The 22,243-nt window shown below is 34.4% G+C and overlaps 1 protein-coding gene across 1 annotated transcript in view; it reads right to left on the reverse strand.

Moving 5' to 3' along the window:
* Nucleotides 1–12,558: 12,558 nt before the first annotated feature.
* LOC131672549 (elongation factor 1-beta') overlaps nt 12,559–22,243 on the reverse strand; it is a 66,972-nt gene continuing 57,287 nt past the window's right edge. Inside the window, exons 2-3 of the mRNA XM_058949854.1 lie at nt 12,944–13,329; nt 12,559–12,867 (exon numbers count right to left, since the gene is read on the reverse strand). Coding sequence (XP_058805837.1) covers nt 12,713–12,867; nt 12,944–13,329 — 541 coding nt within the window. The 3' untranslated portion in view covers nt 12,559–12,712. The remainder of the gene's footprint in view (nt 12,868–12,943; nt 13,330–22,243) is intronic.

Here is a 22,243-nt window from a genome sequence, read left to right on the forward strand (position 1 = left end):
GTAGGTCTCATAAAGAGATTGAGAACACAGACTTACCCGCACAATGAGTAAAAACAAATATTACATCAAGAATTTCCATTCAAATACGGTAACTTAAAGTTATTAAACATAACAATGAAAGAAACACGATTCAAAAATAGAATTTATAAGTAGCTGTCATGATGGTTTGTGAATCTGCCCACTAGCGAAATCATTTATATTATTTCATGGTAATTCGATCGTACAACAAAAGATAATAAAAGCCTACTTTCTGTGGTTATTTAATGGGATGTAGGGGTAAATTGCCAAGGAGGAAACTTTTTTAGTCACCTTCTTATTGGAAATGTTATGTAATAAATCACTCGGCATTTTTTTCGTGATAATTACAAACTAAAACGTAAATACGAGATAACGAAATACGCTATTTAGTGGTCGTTTAATTAACTTTAGGGGTGGTTCGAGAGGGCGTCGACCGGAGATATTTCCTGAGCCCTTTTCTTGGAACAATACTTACAAATCATCGCTCAGCATCATATATCTTGGTGGTTAGAAGTTAAAACAAAAAAAGGATGGAATTTAATGTTGAGCGGTTTTTTAATGTGGTGTAGCGGTGGTTTGCAAGAGTGCCAACCGGCGCAACTTCTTCTGTCCGTTTTTTGTACCAATGGCTGTCTAGAAAAACATCGCTCACCATTTAATTTAGCGGTGATGAGAAGTTGTGTGGAAAAAATAATACAATTCTGTGTTTAGCGGTTGTTTGTTGGGCTGTAGGGGTAGTTCGCGAGGGCGCCGACCGGAGATTTTTTCTGAGTCCTTTTCTTGGAGCAATACTTACATAAAAAACCATTGCTCAGCATTATATGTCTTGGTGGTTAGATGTTTGAACAAAGAAACGATAAAATTCTGTTTTAACGGTTTTTTGATGGACTGTAGGGGTAGTTCGCGAGGGCGCCGACCGGAAAATTTTTTTTCGCATTCTCATTACAATTATACTTTAACGGGAAAGCATTATGCTGCATCTTATCTATTGGTAATAACAAATGTCAACGTAATACACTAATATTCATTATGCCAGTTACTTTAAGGATAGTTTATAGGGGTTGTAATTAAATTGATGACGTGAAATCATTGTTCATATCAATATAGCATTGCTGAGAAGCAATATGTCGTATTGAAAATTGAAATTTGAAATTTCGAAATTTTCGTTCACTGTGAACGATCCAAACTTTAGACTCATAAATTTCTAGACTGTAATAATATAATTAGGAAAGGAAATAGTCTGAGGCTGTTTTTTTCTCATGAGAGAAAAGGTTTTATGAGTTGAGCTCTAAGACTATCATGTAGGAAAGGATCGTGGCAAGGTTAACCACTGAATATTGAAAACCGATCTCAGGAAATGGCTGAGACTTTATTTTCATGTAAAGAGTGCCCACGTTGCTGGGATTCCTTGCTTGCCGTAGCGATGAAAGAATTTATACTTGCGAAAGAGGCCCCTTTTTTGACGCTGGATTACCCCCATAATGCTATTTTAGCAAACTTACATAAAATTTAAATCAGTTTTGTCGCAATATCGCGCACACGAAGTGAAAAGTTGGTGATTTAAAAAATTTAGTTAAAAATGTCTAATTTTATAGTATAAGTCGCTTCTTAAGGAAAAATTTCCTTACGAAGTTATAAAAGACTACAGGTAATGAAATTTACATTGAAATTAGTGGAGTTTTCTACACCAAAAAATTATTTATGATACACGAAACATTATTCAAAACCAAAATTACCAATTTAATAAACAGAATTTGAATGATAACACAGGAATACAAATAATAGGGCATTTTCTGTTTTACAAGCGAAATATTTCCGAAGGATTTTGATATGCTAAATCCAAATCTGGCCTCATAATTGTTTCATTATATCAGGTTTTTATGATATCTTAACCTAAAAGTACAATAAATACTGTTTTTGGAGAGTTTGAGGTAATGTAGAATCATAAATAAATTAAAATTTTTTCACAGCAAACTATTTGATGCATCTTAAAGTACAAATCTTGCCCTTTCAAAGCCATTGAATTTTCCATAATATCTTTTTTTCGCTAAGATATAGCATTTTGAAAAAGAAATATATATATATATATACATTTTTCGAAATTCGAAAATCCATTAATTCTTTTTAAGCACATATTTTTTTACAAGCTTTTTTTGCTGGAAGAATTTTACTCGAGGATTTTTAGAGTCGCTGAATGCGAATTTGCAACAGAATTACGTTTTTTTCAAAATCGAAGATAGCGAATTCTAAATAACCAAATGAAAAATTTTTCAAATCATTAATTGTATTCTAGAAATAGTAACTCGGGAATTTTTGAGGTCGATAAAAATATGAATCTGTTATCAGAATTTCAATTTTTCAAAATCACGTTCGGGATGCTTGATTAACATGAGTTCCCCTTGCCTCTCATGATCGGGGTGCTTGATTAACGTGAGGCTCCTGGCCTCTCACGATTAAGGGTGGTATCTTTATTTATTATGATTTACGAAGTTATTTGTTTGTTGGTTCAATACTTTTAGTCCCTCGCATTCTTTTGTGTTTTATACCCACTTCATCATACTTCAAATTCCAATAATAGTCGGCTAACATATTTGTGTTCCACTGGGCTTGTTACCTTCTCTTTATTTTTTTTAAAACCTGATGGAATCTTTCTCCTTGTTCCAAGATTTTCAGAAAATTTGTCCTCATATTGCAACTTAATTGTTTTGGTACTTTTAAGTAAATGGGCTAGCAATAGTCTCTGATACGAAAAACTTCACTACACAAAACATTGAAATGTATGGTTCGATTCCTGCTAAACAATGATTTGATTATAATATTATGATTTTATTATAGAGAGATGTAGAAAAATGTAAAAAATTTGACGCACTGCTACCTATTTGAAAGGAGAAGGCAAGAGAGGCACTGTCGCTCTAAATGCAATCAGAAGAGTAAATAAAAAAGTAAACCACATTCAATATGACAAAACCTTATTATTACTTTACATTCAAAACGCGCGCTTAAACTAATCATAAAATAAACCTATTAGTTGAACACTTATAACATTATGTACGCTAATCAAACAACGAACGCGACTTATTCTACCATAAAAATCCGCAAGAAATAGCCAACGAGTAAACGCCTGACTACTTTACCTTTACAATAAATTACGCGATACAAAATAATGGCAAAGAGTGGAACAAAAGTAGACGGTGAGTGATCGCCAGGCTACCTATAAGATCACGCAGCTACACATTACCACGATAGAGAGAATAAATAGGAGAGAGAGATGACCTGACCTTTCTTTGGCGATCCCCGCAAGGAGAAGGTGACAGCGATGAAAATTTGTCGTCGGGCTTCTTGACGTCGCCGTTACTGCCGCCGTGGAAAGGCGTCGAGCTGCGCTTAAAGGCGGACTGACCCAGGGAATCTGCGTCGCACAGGATGACACATGACTAACGACTCACAGGAACAACCAAACGAACAAAGACCTTTTGCCGCGCGATCCTCACTTAGTCCACTTATTAGGCGGCCTGCGTCGAAAACGCTAATTGGTTGCGCGTTGTACGCCTGCCTCAACCTGTCTACACGCGCGAGCTCTCTCTCTCTCTCAAACTTTCTCTCTCAAACTCTTTCTTCTTCTTCGGACCATCTCGGCCAGGCTCGGCAATCTTCGAAGGTTGGAAAAGTATACAAAGGCCATTAGTTAGGTGCTATATTATTTGTATATTAAAATGCGCCCAACGTTGGCCACTCTGCCTTGCTGAGGAAAAGGAGAAAGAGAGAGAGAGAGACAGAGAGTAGCTGGAAGTAAGCACCTTAGTTGCTCCTGTCACAAAAATTTGTGAGTCATTATTCGGATGGTATTAAATTTCCAGTGTTTTTAAATCAAATACTTCGGTTTGAAAGATTAATCAGCACAATTTCAGTCAATGTGTTTGGCTTAGAAGAGAAAAAAATAGTTCCCGTTACTCTCCCTCTCGTTCTTCACTACTCGTACTCATTGGTACTATTTCTTTCTTTCTCTCTTGCTGATGTTACGGCTAGCTCTATCGCTGAAAAATAAATGCAAACATCAGGCACTTAATTAAACGTGCATCTCATACTAACCGTAAGCCTTCGCTTAAGGTTAGAGAGAAAGAGAGGAATACACGGTGCAGGCAATGACGAGCCTGTCATTGCCGTCTTGTTTTCGTACAACTACTGGTGCACTATACCACTGACTATTCGACGGCCTGATTATCTTTGCTTTCCACACACGTATCGTTTCCTATTGTAGACAAGTCAAGATTTTCGGTGACATTCAAGGTATTGGTGTTTTAATCGGGCGCGTACCACTGTCATCGATAATGTGCTCGATACCGTTTGTGACCGCCGGCGTATCTCCAGACTCAGGAACGATTCGGCGAACGAGCGTCATGATCATCTCCCGCTGAGTTTCTTCGTACCCTGCACATTCTGCTTACACGTCAACTGCTTCGCTACGATTTCCAAAATTAATGCTAATGTCCCATTTATTCAAAAAATCCACGCCTGAAATAAGGTCGTGTTTTAAAGTTAACATAGCCGTCGCGGTCAGCCAAGCGATTCTACCACCATTCTCGAAACAAAGTCTGCGATCGCCCAATGTTTGTGGCCTCCCACCTGAAATGCCTCCCTACTGAAACAAAGACATTTAACCGGATCAGAAATTCAATCCGCTTTGAGTCTATTTCTGAATACTACAAATGACAATTTAAATTTATTAAAGTGGAATCAATGTCAATCCCCTTTAATATTTTTCTTTCCTGAAATCAATTATCATAATATGTAAAATTAATTAAGGGATCAAATAACATTAAAGTGAATTAGGATTCATTCTATTTTAATGAATTTCATTTGTTATTTGTAGGATTCAGAAATAGACTTAAAGCGGATTGGATTTTCAATTCGGTTGAATGTTCTTGTTTTAGCAGAGCTTGTACGAATTTCATCGGCAGTCTCTAAGGTTCCTTTTACTCCTGTGCAAGCTTCGATCATACTACTGTTACCTGAGCATCCGAGTCTAATAGCGTAGTATAGACGTCATCGCCTATTTTCACCTTTAAGAAAAACCTATTCTCAATCACGGCTATTAACGCTTGATTTGACTCTTCTATCATCGGTAGTGGTACGCTTGAGCTACCTTCAGTTTCTCCCCTCACCAAAATGGACGGTGCATCAGTACAGACAACCGTATGGTTACCCAAAGAAGAAAGAGAAAGGAAGTTAGAAAAGTGATAGACTTATTTTGTGCATCTTCTTGTTCTGCGGTAAACTTCAAATATTTGTCAAATTCGTTGAAATTAGTTAAACATTTTTTTATCATATCCTGCCCTACTATCCAAATTGAATCATCAACATAACATTTATAAGAATCATATCTGATTTCATTGATTCAAGGCAATGGTTTTCCATACATTCTAACGCCAATTCACCAAATCATGGATTTGAACTACCTACAATGGGAACACCCAATATTTATTTGTAAAACTTAGTATTAAATAAGAAGTACGTAGAATTCATGAAAACAATAATAGCGTCTAAATATTCTTGAAGTGTTAAAATTTTCAACAATATCTAAAATGTTTTGGTGGTATTTTAGATATTTCCACGTTTGTCTTATACTCGCCAAGGCGATTTTAGTACATATTAATATTTGTGAATAATAACACAGACACACACAAAAACAAAAATGGGCTGTTCCAAAGATCGCACCTGAGTACACTTATGTTTTTTAGTGCGCTGAATCCGAATCCACCGTCAGAATTGGCTCTACGAGGGTAGTCCGATAAGTACTTAGCCTCACCGCCCGATAGCGCCACTCTCGCAAAAGAAATATTCTATCGCGTAGTACAACCTTCTCGATGGTTACTGTCAAGATTTCAGCCGGATCGGAGTTGTCGTTTATTTTTGAGAGCGTGTGAAAGCAAGTGAGTCCGTTGATTTTTGAAAAATGGAAAAAGAGCAGTATCGGTCGGTGATTCGATTCTTGTTTTTGGAAGGGAAATCACGCAGCGAAATCAAAAAGCGCTTGGATGTTGTGTACGGTGACTCTTCTCCTTCGATGGCGACCGTCAAAAATTGGTTTAACGAGTTTCAACGTGGTCGCACGTCGATTTTTGAAGAGCCACGTCCAGGTGCTCCGAAAACGGCTACCACGGAGGATAAGGTGACAATAAGGTGTCGTATTGGCAGATCGACGATTGAAGGTGCGCGAGATAGCTAAGATCGTAGGCATCTCAAAAGACCGCGTGGGTCATGTCCTGCATGAAATTTTGGGCATGAGAAAGCTGTCGGCGCAATGGGTGCCGCGTTTGCTCACTCCGGACAACAAGCGCAACCGTGAGACAACTTCAGAGCAATGTCTGACGCTGTTTAAGCGCAATCCGAAGGAGTTTCTGCGTCGTTTCGTGACAGTCGACGAAACATGGATCTACTGGTATACACTAGAGACCAAGGAACAGTCGAAACAGTGGACTTTACCCGGCGAAAGTGCTCCGAAGAAGGCGAAGACTGCCCCATCGGCCGGAAAGGTGATGGTCACCGTTTTCTGGGATTCACAAGGTGTGATCTGATTAAAAAACGGCCCCATTTGGCGAAGAAAAAAGTGCTCTTCTACCATGACAACGCACCGCTTCACACCTCCGCCGTCGCCATGGCCAAATTGGTCGAATTAGGCTACGAACTGCTGCCCCATCCACCGTATTCTCCAGATTTAGCCCCGTGCGACTTCTTTTTGTTTCCAAACTTGAAAAAGTCACTCGTCGGGCAGAAATTTGAGTCGAATGAGGAGATAATCGCTGCCACGGAAGCCTACTTTTCAGACCTCGAGGAAATGTATTTTTCAGACGGGTTAAAGAAGTTGGAGCATCGTTGGGCCAAGTGTATCGAACTAAAAGGAGACTATGTTGAAAAATAAAACGCCACTTTTCCAAAATTTTCGTTTTTCTTTTGTAGACTAAGTACTTATCGGACCACCCTTGTAAGTATACTCTTGCATATTAATAGTTCATTTAAGGCCTACGTACCAGACTTTATGAAAAGTAAGAGTTATATGAAGAGACATGACATTACAATATTCGTTTTCTTCGAAAGTATTTTTGATTTTAGCGGAAACTCTGTTAATTTGTACGATTTTCACGCTGTTATTTCGAAAACCAAATTGGTAATCAGGTATTATATTTTGTTCTAATAATAATTCATTTAATCTTTTGATAATTATTTTTTCATATGCATAGCTCGGATGGCTTCCCTGATGTTGGAATAAGTATAATTATTGCCACTTTCCATGCAACAGAAAATATAATAATCAAAATATTGCATTTATTACTATAATGATAAATCTTTTTGCTTTTATAGAGAATTCTTGAAGTATTTTTCCATTAATGTTGTTGTGTCCTAAGCTTTTACTAATTTGTAGGTTCTGTAACGGGGGAGGTTATCTAACAAAATGGAAAATTTATTTAAGCACAAATTCCCACGATACAGAGCTAACAGCCGCTCCGTCAAACACGTATAGTTATACGTTTATCCGCCTTTACGTCAGATGATTTCGTTTAAATGTCTTCTTTCCAACTGAGTTGAACTCACCTTAAGTCACTTGACTTGTGACACTCGGTGTATCTTAGGTGTGAGTGGCTTTATGCCTAATCTGCTTAATCCCCTAAACAAAATCGGATTAAAACCTAAGCCTTTATAAATCGCTTAAGCTAGTAGGAAATGAAATGACGTAATCGGCGACTAAACTTAACTAACTTTAATTAATAAAAATTACAGTCTTTTATGGACTGAACGACTAACGCACGCGAATAGGATTCACAATGAATTATTAATATTCGGTGAGAGAGAAAGAGAGAAGATTGGAAAATTACCGCGAAACTAACGCTCGGCACGAATACAAAAAAGATTCGATATCGTGGTTGAAAAATACCTTGGAATGTATTTTGTCACGAAATAATAAAGGGAGGTGCACCTACCCTGCGGTGCAATTACGGGGATCAGCTGTAATTGTTGAAGAAGAAAATCAACTGCCGATGCTCCTCTACTAAATCTGCTACGCTACCTCGTTCTCTTATCCGCTACAATTTTCTGCTTCTGCGATGCTGCTGCTTGTTGCCACGGTAATATCGTTGCACTCACGCACGTAAAATCGTCCCAGAAAATTTTATAATCGGCGAAACACAGTGCAAAATAATTTGGCGGTTCGAATTAACGCGCGAGTAACAGAATCGCGAACGGATCGATTAAGGGTGTTGTCTAGTCGGGTACTTTGAAAAAAATCGATTTTTTTTTTTTTTACATTTTTCGAATGTATATGTATGTAAGAAATTTGTGTTAAATTTTTATAAAGATCGGAGCAGTATAAGTGTATTTTTTTTCAACCGAAACGACCCTACCCGACCGCTCGTATACCTGCGCGCGGAGCGCGCCGATCAGACCTCTGCTCTAATCCCCTCTGACGTGTCTTTTCTATTCATTTAGGCAGCTGATGCTGTATGAGTCATACAATTCTCTGAATTCTATTGTAAATTTATCTTTGTGTTGATTTATAAACGTATACCTTTAAGTTTTTGGAGCAATAACGTACCTTGGAAAGAGCTCTGCTGCTATTGTAACAGCAGTTTACGCTCAGACTTCGTGCGAGCAGTATCCACAGTTCAGCATCATACCTCAAGCGAAAAATAAGAATCCGAGCAGAAGAAAGAAACGGAGATTCAGTAGAAATCAATATACTACTGAAAAAAAGTCAACGCAGTCAACAAGCAAAGCTGCTGAGAAATTGGAATCTGACAATTCATGTTTTGACGTTGAAGAAGATCCAATGTCTGGGTACGTTATTATTAACTTTTTGACTGTGTTTTCAATGCTGGCAACATTTTTGGTGTGCAAAGATTGTAGTAAAAGTGTTAAGTTTACGAAATTTGGAATACGAGGATTAGGATTCAGATTATGTGTAACGTGTGAATGTGGAAAAAAATTCATAGATTCGTGCCCGCGTATTAAAACTGGGTATGAAGTTAATCGTCGCATAGTATTTGTAATGCGATTGATTGGTGTTGGATTAACAGGCATTAATAAATTTTGTGGATTAATGGAGTTGGGCAGAGGTTTACATAAAAATGCTTATTATTGTATTCTCGATCACATTACCGCCGCAGTAAACAGTATTTTCAACATCGTAACGCGCAAAGCCGTTAGCGAGGAACAAGAAGTGCATAAGGAAAAAGGACTTCCCAAGGATGTTTTATCTGTTTCGGGTGACGGCTCTTGGGCAAAACTAGGTTTTTCCTCTTTGATAGGAGTAATTTCTCTTGCCCTTAAATTCACTGGAAAAATTGTGGACGTGATTGTAAGCTCAAGTACGAGTACAACGAAGGATACAACCCAGTTTTAAAAATCATGGAGGAAATGGGTTTGAAAATCGGGCCGAGCTCTGTGAATTACATCGCTGATCACGATTCCACACGTGTTCAAGAAGCAAATCGCCACAGCTTGAATACTTCCAAAGAGTCTAGAACAGCGAGAAAAAAGGCTAGATTGGAAAAAAATCAAGGTTTCGATCAATCAGAAGGTACTTCATACGGTGCAGGCATTGCAGATTAAATTTTGGTAAGATATTTCTTATATTTTTTGTTTAAAAAAACTTTATAAACGCCTTTTTCTCAAAACAACGTTTTTTCGGACCTGCAACACGATTTCTCCGGAACCAGTGGACCGATCCTTTTGAAATTTAGACCACATATTCTATACATAATTATCCACAAAGTGGACCACATACAAGTTATAATTTTGATTTTTACTATTTTTTTTCCAAAAAATGCCAAAAAAAAGCCGTTTTTTTCAACTTTTCACATTTTATTAAGTAAAATCCACAAAATTAGCCCAAACTTAATAATTATCGTCCATTCTGTAGCTATTATCATACCAAATCTAAAACACTTTGATTTTTTTGTTTCAGATAAGCCGTTGCTGAGAAATCATGTTGCGACTAAGTTGTCTTGAAATTACCGCTCAATATTCAACTACGTATTTCGTACAATAAACTTGAAAAAAATGAATAAAAAAAAATTTTTTTTTGGAATTTAAGATCTAATTTATTATACCTATGTATTTTTATATCCATATCTTTCATAATCTACTCAAAAAAAAATTCCAAAAAATAGCAATTTTTTTACCCCGCCGACTAGGCAACACCCTTAAGAAAACAAGTTCATTCTTAAAAAAAAATGTTCCTGTTTCTATATACTTTCTCTTTCTATTTTCGTGTGATACGAGCTCTTCTGGCTACATCTATGGTAACTAAGAGCCTGTTGGGAAACGTAATAGTTATCTTGTCATTTATTTAGAAGCTTTACCGACTCATTACCTTTTTCTTGCTGGGATCTTGAAATTTATTTGCAAGCTCTACCAACTCTTTCATGATCTTAGCTTAGGAATGCCTATCTATTTCAAACAACACTTTTCTTGTTCTAGGTTGACGGTCCACGAGCACCAAAGCAAAAAAAAACTCGAGAGAAAACTGAGTAACTTCTTTCCCGACATTACAGTTGCTCTAATAATCAGACCGATTCTTTTCATGTGAACTAATAAATCTGGACTGGTGACAAGATTATCAAAATAAATATGATGTTGAAATATTTTCTAGGAACAGTATTCAAAAGCAATTGTTGTAACATTTGATGAACCATCATACTTCCCTAAGCATAGTTAGGTAGAAAAAGTGTGTGCATTGTTCTTGTCAATCAAATGACGTAATCAAACAAGTAACCTTCAGGACTGCTAAAAACTCATATCTTTATTCTAAATCTAATCGGTTTTAATTTTAAAATTGTTGGAGGGAATTTGTCCTAAAATATTTAATCATCATTTCATTGACCAAAGGAACTGTCGAAAAAAATTCAAATTACTTGATATTTTTTCTAAATATATCTAGCACTTTTTGAATACGCCATACTTTATTATTGTCGTTTTTATCATTAAACGTTGAGTATTTTATCGACGACTTAATTTTTTCAAATTCATTTCGAGGCATTGTTGATGCTATTTCTCGCGAACTAAGTAAAGAATAAGTACTCCACTAATCTCTGAAATAGTCTTCTATTAACAATAGTGGTCGTAATTTCCCCAAAGAATGTTTCTAATTTATTTAAAGAAATATCATAATCATTATCTATAGTACAAGAAAGAATATACTCTTCTAATTTGGTAGAGAAAAATAATTCAAATAATTCTGTATAAGAACAAGATGATAACTGACTTTTTATTTTGTCAGGGAGCAAAATTTAATTTGTTAAAATATCATTGAATGGATATTCGCCCTACTGCTATTTAAAAATGTGATTGTTTTCTTTGCTTCTATCAAGGAAAAGTTATTCAATATTTTTTCATAAGTATCAAAACTTCTAAAAGATTCAACTTTCTTATCACTGTCGTTAGCCTTAGAACAATAGATTTCATCACATTATTCGATTAAGTTTATTATTATTGATTAACTTTGTTTATTGTTTATTCGAGTTTCGTTATTTCGACTTATCACTCCTCATTCCGAAAATTTAATAACACTCGTTTTGATCCATTTAGCTTGGCGAATCACTTACTTGTTAGTCGTCGTAACTTTCATGTTTTCCGAATCCTCTTCTTTAAACAATTTGTACAGACGGCCACAAGCTAGCCGGAAAGGGAACGGTCGCTTGAGCAATGCCGTTATAATATTTACGTAAAAAAATAAATGCTAAAATATGCTTGATGAAAGTGTTTCATCTTAATACTGTTAAAAAATTACTGTAAGTATGTAACTTAAATATATATTAGTAAAGTCTTCATAAATTATGAATATATCAAGATATATGCAGTCAGATGAGAAATATCGATTTTTCTGAAAGAGGATAGACATTAGAGAAAATATGTTAGAATAAAAATATCTTAGAAGTAATGCATCAATGTCTCTACATGTTCTTAGCTTTAAAAAAAATTTTTTTCCAAATTTTTTATTTTTTGTTTCCTATAAATTAAAAATTTTTGTAATTGTATTGAAAAAATTTAAGTGCATTAATTGGTTGATTCTAAGACTTTTTATTCTATAACATTTTTCTTAAAAATCTATAGTTTTCGAGAAAAAAAATCATGAAGTTTTATAAAAAATTATTTCACTTCAGCCGCTATTTTATTTTTATGAAAAATTTTCCAACTTTATCAATCATATTGTGTTCAAATTCTGACCCCAATACCACAATTTTAATAGGTTTTAGGCATATAGTTAACCGAATAGGAGTCGAAATTTGAGTTTTAAACAAAAATTGTAAAAAAATCCGCTTTTTTTTGTATATTTTTCCAATTTTTTATGACAAAAAGTTATTTTTTAGAAATTTTAACTGCCGTCATTAGAAAAAGCACTCTCAGAAACATAAACTACTATACTTTCAAAATTTTTCATACATCTTGTTTTTCAGAGCAACAGTTCAAACTTAACTCTCATAATCGCTACATTTCGGCGTTAATGGGTTTGGTTAATTGACGGAATCATTAACATTTCACTATGTACGGCTTTGTGTTTAGCTCTTGGGTGAATAGTCCGTGTTATATATTTTTATTCTAATTTATGATCGATCTATATTGTTCAAAAATGATAACATGATTTTAGACAGAATGTTCTTTCTTTTATTAATAGTGACAAACAATATATGAAAAATACTTTTTAAATCTTATTAAAAGCTGCAATATCCACAGACTGTACTAAGTCTTCAAATTCTTGAATTTGTTCAACAAGGGAATCAACAGAAACTTTTTCATCCTCTACTACACACATTATCTGCAATTTCTTTATTCCATAGCCAACCGGAACGAGCTTAGCTATAATCATTATTAAAAAAATTAAATGTAAAGATTTTTATACGGCTTATGAAATGAAATTGTAGGACTAACTTACAAGCACCCCAAATAAGTCCTTCCACTTCGATGGATCTAACTACTTTCTCCATCTCGTCCATATTAGTTTCATCATCCCATGGTTTAACATCGATTACAATACTTGATTTAGCAACCAAAGTAGGTTTCTTTGATTTTTTTTCAGTATAAGCTTTTAGCCGTTCTTCTCGAATTTTTGCGGCTTCAATATCCTCTTCTTCGTCAGAACCAAATAAATCAATATCTTCGGTATGTTGTTCAGAGGTAACTACATAGTTCTTACTTCCCGGTAAGGTTGCATGATCATAAGATTTTATATGATTATACCATCGTAACACGTGTGCATTTACAATTTGTATTGTTCCTAAGGCTTGGAAAACAGCAGCATCAGCTTGTGACGGTTGCCATCTGAAAAACAAAAGTAGAATAATTTATTTATTGAATTGTTTTATAATATAATATTATATAATATTTATATAATATGCTGTCATAAGAAATTGAAATTATAGAATCTACAAAAAGTGCATTAACTAATTAACATCCAAAAAATATAGATTATTAGTAAGTTTCCAAATGGTTTATTTTGTACGTTATTAAACTAAAAAAATTTCGATATAGCTCCCTGCGACTTCTGACTGTTTCCTCGATTGAAAATTCCACTTAAGGGACATCGAATCGACGATAAAGAGATTGTTAAAACTAATACAACAAATGCACTAAAGGCGATTTCGAAGTCTGACTTTCAAGAATATTTCAATAAGTGGAAACATCTATATGAGCGTCTTATTAAATACAACTACTTTAAAGGATGCTACTCTCCGGACGACGAACATTAAATCAAGCGCCGAGAAATCGAGGTAGATCGGATACTTTTGAGACAGACCTCGTAAGAAAAAACATATCTTAAAATTAGTCGAAGAATACCCTTAAATTTTTTTCAGAATTTTTAAAAAAGAATTTTATTTTTAAAAAAAGGTAAAACAATTGAAATATTCAGAAAAATTTTATTTTACCTCTGAAAAAATTTAAGGGTATTCTGTGGTCAAATCTAAGATATTTCATTGAGTTTTAATATATATTCTAATTTTTTATTATGTTATAATAGCAATAATTTTCAATGATAATTCATAAAAAATAACTTGATTTAGCCATTTATGGCAAATGGGATAACGATGTGATCAATTTTGAAATTAAATTATATGTTTTTAATCAATGGTAAATTTACATAAAAAAATAGCATAATAAATCTAAGTCAAAACAATTTTATTTGGGAATATCATTAAATAATTTTACGGCAACTCATTATCTCATTAGCTCCAGGAATCAATTTTTCAATAAGTACACCATAGAGACACTAAAACTATTCAAGATAATTTTTTATTCGACCATGTAATCAATGATAACTCAAAAAATAATTAGTATACGTAACATGAAAACTTGGATTGATAATTCACAGCAAATATGATCATTTTTAATTATGTAAACCAATGTGAAATCAGATTGTATGCTTTTAGTCAATGTCTTATTCACATTGAAAATAAGTCTGTCTATCTCAAAGAAAATTAAATTATTTGGCATGAATTATCAAACCAAGTTACGTTTACTAATATTTAGACATTTATGGCAAATGAAATAATGATGTGATCAATTTGAAATGAAATTGTATGCTTTTAGTCAATGGTACATTCAAACAAAAAATAACTTAATAAATCTCAATCAAAACAATGTTTGAGGCGTGTACACACTACCTTAACAAAACATATTTATTTTTTATTTTACAACTAGTTTACAGTTATTTTTTATATTTTTTTTGAAAGCCTTCTCTTGGCTTGGTGGTTCTCTCAGCAGCAGCAGCATTAGCCATAGCAACTGTAAAAGCTGCGACGTTCCTTATCGAGTTATTTAGATGTCTCGCAGAATATTGGTAGTTTGAATAGCGTTGTCGACAGAGCTTTCTTTTCTGTATGTTTCCCCCACGTTTTCTTCTATCTATAAATTTAATACAATTTTTTATATATTTTTATCTTTTATCAATTATATAAATTGAAAATATGCTATTAATTGGAATCTATGGCAACTGATGTTTTTGTTGATACTCCTTCTAGGTCAAGATTTCGACATCTTCTTTCAACTTCATTGTGACATTTTCATTGTCTGCTTTTGTAGATTCTTGTTTTTCGTTGATTGTAGGTGGAGACAACACTTTATCATTTTTCATTGCTTCTTTCAACATCTCTATTTCAAGCTGTTCATCTTATTTATTTCAGCTAATTCATTTAATTTCCTCTGCATCTACATTATAATTAATTTCACCAAAGTCGGATTAACTAGAAAAACAGTAAAAAAATTAAAATTAAAATTTATTAAAATTAGTAAAAATATAATAAAGTAAAGCTTATTACTATTATTTAGAAGTAGTACATCTTCCAGAACTTGTTCAACTTCCATTGTTGTAGAATGTTTATTATTATTCATTGTCTGTAATGATGTAATATTAAAACAGTTTGAGAACATCAATGAAAATATAAAATAAAAATCTCACTTACATGATACAATGTTTATATTTCAAAAAATAAAAAAATCACAGGTATCTCGAATGCTGTAGCTCACTGCTAAGCTGCGGGTTACTGGACTGAGCATCATAGAGGGAGGAGAACATCCTTTGCTAGTACCAAAATCAGCCACTAAGGGAAGCTAACATCAACCCACACTGACTAGAAAGACTGAAAAGCTGACTACAGAGCCAATTAGCCAGAAACTTAACTACTCGAAAGTAAGTCAAATTTCAGCATTCAGTAGAACAGACTAGGCAAATAGTAGCTTATTCATTTAATGAAAGGGTATCAGTTCGATTAGGTATATCAGTATTAAAGAGTCAGTATTAATGAGTATCAGTATTAACGGGTATCAGCGATTAGCGAGTGGAAAGGCAACGGACAAAAAGTTAGAAAAATCAATGCGGTCCCATGTTTGGCGCAGACAATTATATACAGGCACGCTAGCGTGTTGTAAACCTTTTCAGTTTCTATATTATTTTATGTTTCGGAAAAATTTCGACCACCGCTCGTCCGTTCTATTAAAAAACTTGTTTTGTATGTAATAGTCCTATCTATGAGATCTTAGACTATTCTCTTATTTTCACTGTATTACTGCAATCCACTAAACTCATGAATCTACATATATCAATTAGTATATTAAATGGCGCCTTCTCATATATTATATGATTGTATTAGTGCTAGAGTCAAATTTCATGACCATATAAAGGAGCGTAACGAGTAGTATAGCAATGTATGTTCCAGCACACTTCCGGTGTGCTGGAACAATTATTATTAACAATATTCGTGGGGGGTCCCTGGTTGAACCCTTTGATTCCCTGGCCTAACGCTTCAATGTTAATTATTATTAATGTTAATAAATGTTTATAATTTTTTGAGGAATGTTTCTAGGGCTCCTAGTCCCTAGCGACCCTATACCTAGTGCTTTCGGTCTAATTAAATTTAAATATATTTTTTAAAAAGTTATAAATATATATTATTGACAATTTACTTGCTTTATTGAAAATGAAACGAGTAAAAAATAGCGATGATTTTTGAAAAAAATGAAGAGACAGACCGGAGAATCGAACCGGAGTCCTGTGGGTTGGCAGGCTAGCGCTCTACCACTAGAGCCAATGCCACATGTACCTTAGAAGATGCCTATTGTGTATATTAGCTACACACGCATACATTTGGTTTTGGGCCTGAGCGTGCGGAGGAGGAGGGAGAGCGTGCTGTCTATAGTTCTAGTCTGATGGGGATGTGCTACTATAGTAGTAGTAAACATGAGCTCTCTCTCTCCTACGCTCTAGCTAAGCGTGGACCATGGTGCGTGGAGGGGAGCGTATGCTGTCTATAATCAATGCGTGCTCTCTCCACGAAGGGAACTGTTTTCGTGAGAATGCTAGAGACTACGAATGCAGTCGCTCGACTGACGCCTCCTTGAGATGTTCCTCCTAAACATCTCTGCTAGGAGAGAACCTTATTCCCATCCGTTCGCCCTTTCTTGAAATCGTTATGATTATTTTACTATTTAAACAAGTACACATTTTATTATTTATTTAATATTTATTATTTTTAATTATACATTGAGTAGACTACACTTTGTCTATAATCTTTATGTTCAGTGTCTGACATAGCTATTTTTAAATATTCAGTTGAATTTTTATATGAATTATAGTCATCTGTAAATCTTTCGACTGTGTCGATCCCTTTTGATTTTGCTTGTTTTTGTCTTTCCATCAACCAATCGTGTATCTTTTGTGTATTTACCGCAGCACATACTATATTCTCGCGATTTTGACTATGGTATATGCATGATGGTTTAAATTTAAGACTTAAATCTTCCAATCGCGGACATCTTATTTCAGTTTCGATATCTAAAATATTTCTGTAATTAAAAAAAAAAACTAATTAAATTCAAATTTAGAATTTTATACTATTGTATATTATTTGAACCTACTTTTCAGGAATAATTTTTTTGAGCCATTGCTTCTTTTGTAATCCTTTCACATAAATATTTCTACAATTATGTAAATGACTACGAATAGTATAATTTAAAAAATATGGTAAAAAACCATTTCTCCATAATATACCTATAAAATTGATTATATTAAATATTTCAAATAAAATCAATGTTAATTAACGATAATAAAAATAAATACCATGATTATGTAATTCCAACCACTTATTAACACTTTCATATTCAATAGGCAGTTTGAGCCAATGAGATGGAGGCTTAAAAAATAGTACTGTAGGTGAAGTATTAGAACATACTGGTAAATAGGCAAACTCCTTACAAATAAAAATATTATTAGGACTCTGAAAGCCTTGTATATCTAAAATATAGTCCATCTTAGAGTATAAATCCAATTATTCTCTATGATATGTGAGCTGAATCGTATCTCAAAGCAATAATGACTATATTTTTATTCTGAAGATCTATATAAACCCTTTAATACTAAATTAATAAGTTAGATGGTGCTACAGTCGGCTCACCCCCACTCTTTCGTTTGAGCTATCCCTTCCATATACTAGCTACAGCGCCCTCACTTTGTAGGTAGCGCCCTCAGTTTGCTGGCAGCGCTCTCACTTAACCTTTAAAAACCGCTTTGGCCTAGTAAAAGAGCGCAGTCTCTCGAGACAGCCTGCGAGCTAAGCTTGCCTTACCTTACTCCATTTGCAAGTACATAGTTCCTCGGTAGTTAGTTGAATCCTTATTGATTTGTTAAACAAATCAATATTAATTACCAACTGAGAACAAGTTCATTTTAGAGCTGTTCACTACCTTTTTCATCCTTTCATCATTATAATCCTTTATACAACTATAGACAAGTGACTCTACAAGACAATAAAAACTAGATAACTAACATGACTTCTATCGCCTATTTTTAAGAAACAATTAAAAATTTGTGGAAAGCTTATAATCATTCGGACGACTTAGGTATAGACGGTTGTATTAGATGGAGACATCTAGCAATTAATGCTATAATTTCAATTAATGAATTTATGAAACGATCTGATTTAAGTAGAGCAATTCGACAAAGGTGTCAAACTTGTGCTTGTCATTTGAATTCTATTGAAGTCAATTTAAGTAAAATTATAAAAGTTGGTGGAAGTATACATCCATTAACAGCTATTCAGGATGAAATTCCAGGAGATGGAGTTGTTTGGAGACCAATTCATTCAGCCTTTGAAAATCGAATTAGTACAGTCTGGATAGTTAATCAACATCATTTAGATATAAAAACATTTCTAGTTGCCGCAAATTAACTTTTACAACTTAAAATACCTCAATTTCTTGCTATCCATAATAACTTAAAAATAAATACAGAAATGGCATCACGACTTATCATAAAGAAAAATCAAGAAAAAGATATTCAAATAAAGTATTTCAATACAAAAAATGTTTGCATTTATAAGACTACTGATATTGATAGATGGTTTCAAAATAACGTTAACCCTTTGTTGCACTGTGGTAACGTGGGTTACCACCAACTTGACTTCACATTTTCGCTATTTATTCAATTGTTAACGTATTTACATCCGGTTTTTTTTGTTCATATACTAATTTATTAGTAAGAGAACATAGAAAAATGGTTTATTTGGCAAAATTGTTTATTATAATTGTTATATAAATAAACAAACATGAAAAAATGTCATTTTTTTCGGAGAAATTCATTATTGAAAAACATAATCAGTGTATTAACTAGAAAATCTGTACTCGGGGTTTTTGAGGTCGCTGATTACGAATATGAAGTTCAAATCCCAAAATTTTCAATTCAAAATGGCGTATTCAAGATGGCGGTTCCAAAATTTTGAAAAAAAGAGATATATCAGCTTAAAAATTTCTACTCGGGGGTTTTGGGGTCGCTGATTATAAAAATAAAGTCGGAATTCCAAATTTTCAATTCAAAATGGCGTATTTAAGATGGCGGCAGAAATTTAAAAAAAAATAAATGTATCAACTTGAAAATCTCTACTTGGGGGTTTTTAAGATTGCCGATCATAAATCTAACATCAAAATTGTCAAATTTCCAATTCAAAATCGCGGATCTAAGATGGTAGTATCAAAATTTTAAAAACAGCTCATAAATCATTACTTGTTGTTGAATCCAATTCGAAATCACTTTATAAAAATCGAGATAAAAATTATATGTAGTTTAGGTTTACATCTAAATCGTTGAAATCGTAGATGAGGTGATATATTTTGAGGTAATTCTTTGTTTTTATCACAACTTTTTTTTATTATGAATAGGAAATAAACATAATAACTTTTTTTTACAATCTTGAAATATTTTCAAAAATTCTGACTTTTCATTGCAAATGCTATTGATCAAAACTAATACTAATTTTATATTTTTACATAACTTCGTGAGCTTATATTTTTTTTATAAAAGATACTTTTTGCACATTGAAAGTATTCAAAGTTACAAAAAGTTATAAATATGGGGAGAAAAAAAAATGTTGTTACAACCGAAATTCCTAGCGATTCTGAATCGGTTGATGGGCTTCAAGATTCTGACAAAGAAGAAGACGTTGTGAGCTCAAGATCACTTTTAGACGAAAATGTTTCTACTGTAAATAATAACAATGACGAAGAAGAATCAATGGACGCAGAAGACATTGATGATTCAAATCAATCTGATATTTGGGAGTCTGTTAGTCGGCCAAGATCCGATTTTATGTTTTCTAAAAGCTTTGGTCCAAATATTCCAGATACAGCGAAATCACCATTAGACATATTCTCTTGTTTATTTTCTTCTGATCTATTGGATCATATTGTACATCAAACTAATCTCTACATTTCTCAAAAAAAGGGTAAGCAAGATCCCATCACAAAAGAAGAATTAAAAATATTTTTAGGCATTAACATTCTGATGGGTATAAAAAAATTGCCATCTTACCGAGATTATTGAAGTGAAAACCCTCAGCTACGTGATTCTTACATATCATCTCTCATGACTGTTAATCGTTTTAGTTTTTTTCTGTCTCATATGCATGTCAATAACAACTCTAAAGAACCAAAAAAAGGTGATCCGAATTACGATAAACTGTATAAGGTAAGACCACTTTTAGACGAGCTTTCTCGAACTTTCAAAGAAAGTTTCAATCCTGGTAAGCACCAATCTGTAGATGAGTCTACGATAAAATTTAAGGGAAGAAGTACTATGAAACAATACATGCCAGCTAATCCTATAAAGCGCGGATATAAGTGCTAGACTCACGCAGATGAGTCTGGTTACGTATGTCAGTTTCAAATCTATACTGGAAAAGCAGACAACACTGAAAAACAATTGGAAACAAGAGTTGTAAACTTACACGAGAACTTGTTGATGGCAATCATCACGTATATTTCGATAATTTTTTTACTGGGGTGGAACTTCTTTTATCACTGAAAGACGATAAAATAAACGCATGTGGCACGGTTCGGCAGAATCATTCTGATCTACCAACGAATATCAATGATAAAAAATCCAAAAAAAAAATGGACATAGGAGAATATGAATTTATGACTACCAAGACAGGTCTTACCTGGATCAAGTGGATGGATAAGAAACCAGTTTATTTTCTATCCAACTTTCACGATGCATCTGAAGTTACTACCGTAAATCGTAGACAAAAAGATGGCTCTCTGAAATTTGTCAATTGTCCTGTTATTTCTTCAGATTATAATAAGCACATGGGTTATGTAGATTATGCTGATCGACTTATTTCAGTTTATAAAATTGATCGTAAATCTAAAAAGTGGTGGTTTAGAATATTTTGGCATTTTCTCGATCTAACAAAAATAACGCATAAATTTTATAACGAGTCACATTCTCGTTATGTCTCTCTCTCCCTGCGGCCAGTCTATTGATTAATCATATTTATACCTTACCATGCATTATAATAATTTGTAATTTGTAGCGCAGTTGAAATGTCAGCGAACAAGATAAGAGTCGAGCCCTACGATCTATACTATCGATAGTCCTTAGCGCGGATGTCGCGGAGAGACCGCGATCACGAAGGGGAGAGAGAAAGAGAGCTCGTAATGAGCAGTTGGCATGCGAGCAGAGACCGGTACAGACGCTAGCTTAGTCTGACAGCAACATCTTTTTTGAGCTACGAGAGATTACGGAGGAGTAAGCGAGTACGCAGTGGCGATTATACAAGCCTGAAGATCGCCAGTGAAGAGCGAAGACTCATAGTGAATGCTGACAGGAATTCCGTCAGCTATAAAGCTTAGAAGCGAGAACGCCCGCGCGAGCATAGGCTAGGAGTAAGCGTGGTCGCGACCTGTCGTGCGCGCGTTTCTGTCGTTCTAACAACCGACGACAACAGCTGTAAGTACCTGCTCGATTCTTTTCTCTCTCCCTTGGCTCTCTCTCTCCTATTGCTTGCAAGCTGCATTTGTTACTTTAGCTTTTTGCCCAACTTACGCACTCTGTCATTTTGCTCGGCATTACGTATTGCCTCGACCCGCTTTAAGCGAATTCGTCGTCCGATCTTGCTCAGTCGCTGACAAGATCGGCTCGTCGCGTTTTGTGGTCGCCTTGTTCGCTACCGCTCACATTTCGTCGACACGCGCGCTTGCATATACTCGCGAGTGCCTAAATACACGATTCATTTTTACTAAAATCCGCAGTGTCTTATTTCGATACACCTGCCTTATTGCATAACCACTTTGCAGCGAGACTCTTTAGGTTGTCTCTCGCCAAGTGACCTGTAGCTCACGACACTCTCCGCGGGCCGAATTGCTACGTAAGGAAGGAGGCAAGCTGATGCAGCTGGACCCAGGCACTGTT

This window comes from Phymastichus coffea, unplaced genomic scaffold (assembly GCF_024137745.1).
Source record: "Phymastichus coffea isolate CEN01 unplaced genomic scaffold, Cenicafe_Pcof_1.1 PCOF00012, whole genome shotgun sequence".
Lineage (NCBI taxonomy): Eukaryota > Metazoa > Arthropoda > Insecta > Hymenoptera > Eulophidae > Phymastichus > Phymastichus coffea.